The 9,557-nt window shown below is 36.7% G+C and overlaps 1 protein-coding gene across 2 annotated transcripts in view; it reads left to right on the forward strand.

The window, feature by feature from the left end:
• Window positions 1–4,836, forward strand: part of LOC140751541 (protein O-mannosyl-transferase TMTC1) — a 180,703-nt gene extending 175,867 nt beyond the window's left edge. For both annotated transcript variants that reach the window (XM_073085441.1, XM_073085442.1), the window contains 6 exons: window positions 356–469; window positions 950–1,093; window positions 2,223–2,422; window positions 2,724–2,883; window positions 3,283–3,400; window positions 3,770–4,836. In XM_073085441.1, the coding sequence (XP_072941542.1) occupies window positions 356–469; window positions 950–1,093; window positions 2,223–2,422; window positions 2,724–2,883; window positions 3,283–3,400; window positions 3,770–4,114 (1,081 nt within the window). In that variant the 3' untranslated portion in view covers window positions 4,115–4,836. The remainder of the gene's footprint in view (window positions 1–355; window positions 470–949; window positions 1,094–2,222; window positions 2,423–2,723; window positions 2,884–3,282; window positions 3,401–3,769) is intronic.
• Window positions 4,837–9,557: the final 4,721 nt, after the last annotated feature.

A 9,557-nucleotide genomic window follows, 5' to 3' on the forward strand; every position in this document is an offset into this window, starting at 1 on the left:
ATATAAGCCAATGGGCGTTATAAGCACTTGTTATTAAAAAGTCCCTGACGTAAAATTGACCCTGAAATATTGCGTCATCTGGTTTAACAAAAACTTTTACTATTAATGTCATTACATGTTCCATCCATGATCCCTACAAATCTTAAAAGCAAACTATAGCAGCACTCGATGCCTGCCATGAGACAGAAGATAGGACCCCTTAAAATACTATGGCTTTATTATTCCTACTATTTTAGTAATTACATTTTTCTTTTAATCTTTTTTTTTTTGCAATCTGAAAGTCATTCCGTCCGTGTGGAGCACGACTTTTCTTGTTCATTTGCTGTTTGATAATTGAAACATTTTCCACTTTCAGGGCTGACCTAGCAGTATTACCACATAATGCGAAGCTACACTACAACTTCGCTAACTTCTTAAAAGACGTCGAACAACAAGAAAATGCGATTCGACATTACAAGGAAGCTTTGAAGTAAGTACTTATGTGCTTTTCTAAAACTGATTTAAATATTTAAAAAAAAAAACGAAAATGTCGTTTCATTTATTATTATGCATATTTTATCTGTCTGTATTACGGTGGTTTGGAAGTAAGCCAATAAGGAGATTATATTAGATTTTGAGTACCTATAAATATACTAGCAGACAAAAAAATTAGGCCATCTACTAAATCTAATGACGTAGGAATGTTTTATGATTTTAAGTTACTTACTTACCATTACTTACGTTATATTTAATTAATTGTTCGAAATTTCTAAACTTCAATAACTTATCTGTAAGTAACACAATAATATTTTACTGGGAATGCATGAGAAAAATCTAAATACGAAAGCATAGACGCAGTGAAGTTACGAGTGGTCTTTTTTGTCTACTAATATATTTTTTGATTCCTCCTAAAAATATTTCAAACTTGTTAATATAAGGTCGTCATTCATTATAATACTTTGTTTTTCAGACTATGGCCGAGCTACGCAAGCGCGCACAATAATTTAGGCACTCTAGTGTTGGCTTCAGGTCGCGCTGAGCACCACTTCCTACAGGCGCTGAAGTATAACAGGGATCATGTTAATGCGCACTATAATCTTGCTAAACTGTACAGGTGAGGTTGAAGAAAATCTAAAATTCGTTATGTATAATCTATCTGTCCATTTTTTGTCGACCAAAGATCGAAGTTTGACAATTCATGACATTAGTCGACATCTACTTGATAGATAATGTTAAATGTAGATATAAGATAGGCAAAGTTTTGTTTAGAATGTTCAAAAATAACGGGTACGTAAAGTAGCGAAGAAGTTCTAATTCTATGGGTGTAAATGTGTGTTCCACGATCGACTGATGATTGAAGGTGTTAGACGGTAGGTCACAGATAATAATAGATCATCGACTATAGATCAATATCAATCCATTAACTATCGATTACAAAGTTAGGATCGTTGACGATCACAAAATGAAGACAACCAGATCGAAATTCAAATAATTATGAATGATTACCAAACAAATCAAAATGAAAAACAATAGAATATTTATCAATGATTAAGATTTACAATATTTGACTACACGCGCATTATTATTAAACATGTGCCTCGTTACAGCAATATGGCAATCACTTCGTCATTACATCATTGGCGATACTAAATAATTTCACTAATAACGAAATGCTAGTTTACTAACTATAAGAATTCTATTTACTATCACATAAATTAAAAAGCCCTTTAAGGTAAAATGTGTTTATAAGATTAACGATATCCCTTTACTCAGCAATAAACGGATATAAATATTTATCTGTATGCACTTCATTGACGTAAATGCTCTGAGTCAACGGGTTACTAACCTACATTATTCATATATCAACATTATACGTTTCCAACTTGATGAAATATTCATAATCTTAAAGTAAATCTTTATATTAACTTTCGCCTGTGTCAATGACATATGTATTTACTCTGCAAATATTATAAAAACTTAAATAAACTGTTATTCCAGTGCCAAAATTTGTAAATACATTATGCATGACTTTATTATTGTTTCTTATCAAAACACAAATTTTGCGTGTCAACAAGTATTACACAAGCGATATCACAATGATAGTTTACTTAACGATAATTTTTATTTGCAAGCGAAATGTTATGTTAAGCAATATTGAGTATGGTTAGTTTTTTTCAAGATTCATGATAATTAATTAATACTTCAATGAAAATGCTGATTTTCAAAATCTATCCTTTTAACAGAAAGAAGAATCGCATAGCAGAATCTTTGAAGATGTTGGAGCGATGTATATCCCTGGAGCCGAGATTCGTTCAAGCGCACTTGGAACTCCTTTTAGTGACTCCTGAAGAGGAGAGGAGGGGCATCCTGGAGCGGCTGCTAGAGCTGGAGCCGAGGAACTGGGAGCATTACCATTTGTACGGGAACTGGTATAAGGGACGAGGTAATCTAGACAAGTTTGATAATTGTTAATGAGTAATTAAACCTAATTAAACGTTGATCGATGGTATCAATAGAATATATTAAGTAGTACAGGGTAGTATCGATAGGTTTTAATCGTATATATAGATGATTCTTGTACTTCCTTAGTTTTGAAATTATAGTGACAAAAAAAGGCATAATAACATTTTTATATTAACTACTGAAGAAACTGTAACAATGAATTTTATCATCATAAAATATACAATATTAAACCACTTAATTCATTTAATAAATAGACCAAAATTGTATGGAATATTTTTCAGGTCTCTGGCCCTTATCTCTACAATACTACCTAAAATCAATTCGCATATCCCTTAAACAAATAAGAGAAAACGAAAGGAGTGCTTTACCTCCACTAAGGGCTGCGTGCCTTGTACTTAGAAGTGCTGGACAGCGGGCGCGGTTGCTTCAACTTCTAACCAGGTAAGACATATAACATACTTTATTTTCAACATCAATGGAAAAGACATAACTAACTTTATGTTCGTAAAAATATATAAAGTCTATAAACTTGTATTAGGTCAGCAAGCCCATACTATACAGCAGGGCTTTTCATTTCTAGAGATAGTGATAAGAGATAAGAGATATAGAAGTTAGAAAGTAATAGTTCAAAATACTTTTGTAGTATTTTTGAAGTAAAAATTACCTACACACACATAGAAATAACAACATTTTTATTTAACATAAAGAACCTATAGTGTATATTTATCTGACTTTTGATATTTTGTTGTCCATAGATTACACTCAGTCCAGGCTACATCAGAGGAAAACATAAAAGATTTTTTCATTATTTCTTTCAAACTTCAGCTTTTATGTGTGTAGGTGGCAAGGAGCAGGCGGCGGCGCGGCGGCGGCGGCGCGGCGGCGCGCGGCGGCCGCGGCCTGGCGCCTGCGCTCCGAGCTGGCCGGCCGCGCCGCCAAGTACGCTAGGGCGCCCTTGGTAGGTCGATATGTCGTACTTGTTAATCTTGAAAACATGATAAGCATAGCTTTATTGTTGTATATTTATTATTGTAACATTTTCTGTTCTGTCTGATACACTGAATGATTGAGGCAATATAATTTTCGATGTTCATATTGCATATGGTCATTATATGCACCACCGAAAACATGTTTGACGTCATTACTCGAGCATTTTCAATATTAAATATGATAAATATAAAATCAGAGGGTAATAACTAGAGCAAAACCCCCCACCGAGAAAATATTTCGATAAGAGAGACGATTTATAATTTCATGAGCTGTTTTATGGTAGTAAATTTAATTGAAGAATAAATAATAATGGTTCTTCGATGTTTCTATTTCACAGGTAACTTCAACATGTCTTCATCATAGCCAGCTGGAAGTGACACCAGAAGCATATAAACAAAATAACGTGAGACAAAACACACGAACAATATCATATAAAGTGCACAGTGCTCCCGTGGTACGGGTGACGGACAAAAAGTTAGAAAATAAAGTGTTAAGTAATGGTTGCCAAAAAAATTTTAATAGTAATAAGAAATTATCAATATCCGCTCAGTATAAACCTATTCATAATAAGTCGGAGTCTGGGTTGAAGCAGAAGAGCTGCCCTCTACACAAGAAGAAGAAAATTAAGGAGCCGGAATCATTCACTTCTTTCATGTCTGACCATTTGATAAAGACTTATTAGTGTAAGTGCTCAGTATTTTAGTTTCCTTCTGTAATATAAATCTATCTTTCGCCATCGTATAAGATTATTTTATAAAAGACAATGAACGTTAATGCACTTTATTTGAATGTTCAAAATAAAATTATTGGTCGTTGACGGTGAAGTTTTATCCGATATCAAATTGCAAGATAAAGAAGTCATTTGATTCATAATTGTATGATATTCAGAATTGTCTTTCTTTTTTACACCCAGTCTGAGCTTTTCATTCCATTTTGTAACACGAATAAAAACAGGCATTTCGAAATATTTTTATTTATATTCTGTAATATTAATTAAAATTAAAAAACTATCGTCATTACTGTAACCTTGTGCCATATTTGAAATTTGTAAATAGTTTGTATATAATCATAACAAATTACACGTTAATCATAAAATAGGTATTATGTAAATTACTTTTTCGTAACAGCTAAAAAGTAACCTTCTAAACGATTTTATTTGAAATATGCATAAAGATTAACATTAAGTTTTGCTTAATTAATATTAAAGCGAAATATAAATTGACAAAAAGCAAGTTTACGAAATATGAAATTAAATCTTTGTAAAATTTGTATAATGTATATAATTATATCGTAGACAAACAAAGGTTGTATAGCATACAATTGTTATTAATTAGTTTTTAAAATTTTGTTCATTTACTTTTTATTAGTTACAAAGATACTTATGGTTATTTAAATATGTATCATACTTATAAGACAGTTTATTTGCCCTATATAAAATATGAAAAACGATGGTGATGGTGATGGTGAGAAATTCAAAATTTAATGTTTTATTTGTTGTTATGAATTGATTTATTTTTACGTAAATATATAAAAACGTACCAATATAATGTCTTTCATTTATTTTCCTTTGTATACATAGCTCCTAATATTTAATGTTGTTCATTCATGCCATATTCCTGTGCAATATGAATATTGAATATGTGTGAACATAACACTAACACAAGTGAACTTGTTTTCACTTGTGTCCAGGTATAATATTCCCAATATGAACATATAATATAATAATATGTACTAATATTTTGATAGTTTTATAGTGAAGTTTCAATATTTCGATATCAGTCACAGTATGTAATAACAAATACCAAATTTAATTAAAAACGAAACAAAAAAGTTTTTGCGTAAGTATAAAATTTAATCAACACTGTCTATGGCTAATTGGTAAGTTCGACTGTGCCCTTGTCGTACCCCGTGGAGACACGTCCCCCCGGGAGACGACAAGTTTGGCATTACAAGTCAGCAGACTGGGACGGATTCCGGGAGTTCCTGGCTTCGTACCCGTGGAGGCAGCTATGTTTCGTCTCGGGTGACCCTAGCTCGTGTGCTGAGTCTGTAACCGACGTGATACGGCAGGGTATGGAGTGTTTCATTCCAAACTCTGTCGTGTCCGTCGGCGGACGGAGTCAGCCCTGGTTTGGGGGGTCTTGTGCTAAAGCGCTAAGCCTTAAGCAGGAGGCCTTCCAAACCTGGGCATCAGCACACGCTAGCAAGGACCCAAAAACCCCCGAGCTCCGAACCGCGTTTAATGCTGCCTCCCGTTCAGCGAAGAAGCATATGGCCAAGGCGAAGTCTAAGCACATCGGCAGAATTGGCGAGCGGCTACTTGGTTACCCCTCCGGGAGTCGAGCCTTCTGGTCGCTGGCCAAAGCTGTCGAGGGTAATTTCTGTCGGTTTTCACTACCGCCCCTGCGGAAACCAGATGATTCTCTGGCCCATACGGCAAAGGGGAAAGCCGATCTTCTTGGTACCCTCTTTGCCTCAAACTCGACTCTTGATGACACAGGGGCCACACCGCCTACCATCCCGCGGTGTGAGAGCTCTATGCCAGATATTCGCTTCACGCAGAAGGCTGTCAGGCGAGCTCTTTTGTCCCTCGATATCAAGAAGTCGAGCGGGCCAGACGAAATCCCCGCAGTGGTACTCAGGACGTGCGCTCCCGAGTTGGCTCCCGTCTTAACGCGCCTATTCTCGCTTTCCTACACCACAGGACAAGTACCGTCTTCGTGGAAGGTTGCCCTTGTACACCCTATTCCCAAAAAGGGTGACCGCAGTGACCCGGCCAACTATAGGCCTATAGCGATAACCTCACTGCTCTCAAAAGCCATGGAGCGTGTTGTAAACACGCAGCTCCTTAGGTACCTGGAGGAGCACCAGCTGATCAGCGATCACCAATATGGTTTTCGCAAGGGCCGATCAGCTGGTGATCTTCTTGTGTACCTCACTCATCGTTGGGCACAAGCTGTTGAGAGCAATGGGGAGGCATTAGCCGTAAGCCTAGATATCGCTAAGGCCTTTGACCGGGTCTGGCATAGGGCCCTTCTCGCGAAGCTACCATCTTACGGTCTTCCCGAGAGGTTGTGCACATGGACAGCCAGCTTTCTGTCTGAGCGGCATATTAAGGTCGTAGTTGACGGGTGCTGCTCAGACACGAAGCTCATCAACGCTGGCGTGCCCCAAGGGTCTGTATTATCTCCCACGCTTTTTATTCTGCATATCAATGATATGCTGCTACAAACCGGTGGCATTCATTGCTATGCAGATGATAGCACGGGAGATGCTGTGTACACAGGCCGTGCGAACACCTCTCGGACATTCGTGGAAGAAAGCAGAATCCGACTTGTGTCTGAAATCGAGAACTCTCTGGAGCGGGTCTCGGAATGGGGTCGTCTTAACCTTGTTGAGTTCAACCCCACGAAGACACAAGTCTGCGCGTTTACCGCTAAAAAAACCCCATTCGTCATAGCGCCTGAGTTCCAAAGTACACCGCTCACCTTTGGTAAAAGTGTAGGGATCCTGGGAGTTGACATCTCGTGTGACGTGCAGTATCGGAGTCATTTGGAAGTTAAAGCCAAGTTGGCTTCAAAGAAACTGGGCGTCCTGAACAGAGCCAAGGAGTACTTCACTGGGGGGCAACTCCTTCTGCTTTATAAAGCGCAAGTGAGGCCCCACATGGAGTACTGCTCGCATCTCTGGGCAGGGGCACCACAATACCAGCTTAACCCACTTGACTCCGTACAGAAACGCGCGGTGCGAATCGTCGATGACCCAGCGATCTCTGATCGGTTAGAACCCTTAAGCCTGCGGAGGGACATAGGTTCCCTCTGCGTGTTCTACCGACTTTACAATGGTGAGTGTTCTGAGGAACTGTTTGATCTGGTGCCTACGTCGCCTTTCCTTCATCGCACCACTCGCCGAAGGATGAAGTTCCATCCACATCAACTGGACCCGTGGCGGTCCTCCACGGTTCGGTTTAATCGTTCATTTTTGCCGCGTACGTGCAAAATGTGGAATGAACTTCCTCCTGAGGTATTCCCTCAGGACTATGACATGGGGCTCTTCAAGAGGGGTGTAAAAAGAGCTCTCCTTCAAAGCCGGCGATGCATTGGCGACTCCTCTGGTGTTGCAAATGTCCATAGGCGACGGTGACTGCTTTCCATCAGGTAGCCCGTCTGCCTTATCGTTAGGTTACATATAAAAAAAAAAAAAAAAAAAAAATAGGACAATTTACGCAATTTACTTTCAATGCAGCCCTTCCATTGAGTCAATTCCATAGATATGGTGTATGTAATTTTATTATATACAATTGGTTGCTTGACGAAATTAACCTGTTTGAAATAATTGCCTAAAGCTATAGACGCCATGAAACTAATCAATAGTCGTGCAATAAATTGTGACGGAATTTATGGTAAAACTACATTATTGAAGGTACAATAGTGCGGGGTAACAATTAAGCTCCACCAAGGCTTTTCAGTAGTCTTTTATTTATTTATTTCATGTTAAGATTACTTACCTATTGTATTATGTACGATTTTTACTTACTAAAACTACCTTGGTAAGCCGCATACGTATACTCCTATGCTTGTAAGTTTATTTTAAGTATTATAGTGATTTTAATTCACCAGGGAAGGCATGCGCGATATCTCTTTAAAAATATTTGTGTTATAAAACAGATTTAAGATATAAGACATAAGATTTACAAATTGCAGACAGATTAAAAATCGCGCAGACTGCAATGACACCATAATTTTACTTTTTAAACTAACATTTACGTTAAATGAAGCCATCTAACCAAATAGTTGCTTTCAAGATCACTCGTGCGGAACGAGCCTTATTCCGACTTGATATTCTGAGAGAGATCGGTGTCTTGCTTGCGTATAAACAGGTTTTTATGAGAGGGAAAAGGACAAATAATCCACCTGACGCTGAAAATATTAGCGGCGTGACCCCAGGGTAATATACACGTACATATGCAAATGATATAATATTACGCTAGTTTACCTGCACGTTTTATTTTAAATGATTAACAATTTCCATATTTATTTATATTTTACTAACTAATTCTTTACAGAAAATATATTTTCAATATACAGTCTGATCTTTACAAATATTTTCATTAATCCATTATTTTTTCTGTGTCGAAAATGTATCTACTTTTAAAAATTGGATTTTCATAATATATTTACAGTAAACTATACCTACCTACATTTTCCTTGAATTAACCATACCTACAATTTAAATCTGAACACACAATCAAGAAAAACCTAAAATGAAACTGAAAGCAAAATCAGGGGTATAACCTAGTTTTTTTCTTTTAACCTGTTGCACCATTTTCATCGGTCAAGGAAACGATTACTCAATTATTTGTAACAATTTATAATAGATGTCATGCTGTTATATTTGTTACGGGAAAAGGGGTGTGTAAGCTTCTATAGGGGGAATGAGCGTGTAATGGTTTTTAACAACTAGCAGGTTTGACAGATTTTCTATAAGAATAATTGTAAAAGTAATCCTTTCGCCCTATACAAGATAGGGCGAAAGGATTATTTTTACAATTAAGTTTCAGTTTTGGTCGATTAGCTACCTTATCGCCATTTATTTGGTCCTAATGTATCTTTTTAGCTTTCGAATCATCGTTTATTATTATTAATATAATAATCACTAACAAATGCACCACTAATTAGAAAAAGATGTGCTGTTATTCTTGTGCATTAAGAAACGCATTACTACAAACTTTAGAGGATAACATTACAAAGTGAACATTTATTAAAATCTTGAGGTGAGGTGAGGTGAATGACATCTTCATCATCATGATGGTCATCATGATGATGAAGATGTCATTCCTCTTCGGAAGCAGCATTTTAAGGTTGTCAAAGGTCATTGCAGTCGAATGACATAAAGTTAAAGAATAAAAAGTAATATAGTTGTCACTATCAAAGAGTTTTTCAAAAAATATTAAAAAAGACATTTCATTATCAATGCGCAATAACCCTTGAAATATGACACTAGCTTATTTTAGTTTACAAAAGATTACTTAAGTATTTGCATCTTTAGCAAATAATTCGATATTTATAAAAACACAAGAAGAAAATGTAGCAGTTTAGTTCATCTTAGACTTAACAAAAAGGTGT

The sequence above is a fragment of the Epargyreus clarus genome, unplaced genomic scaffold (genome assembly GCF_041222505.1).
Source record: "Epargyreus clarus isolate Ecla_fem2 unplaced genomic scaffold, WU_Ecla_fem_2.2 ptg000023l, whole genome shotgun sequence".
NCBI classification, from domain to species: domain Eukaryota; kingdom Metazoa; phylum Arthropoda; class Insecta; order Lepidoptera; family Hesperiidae; genus Epargyreus; species Epargyreus clarus.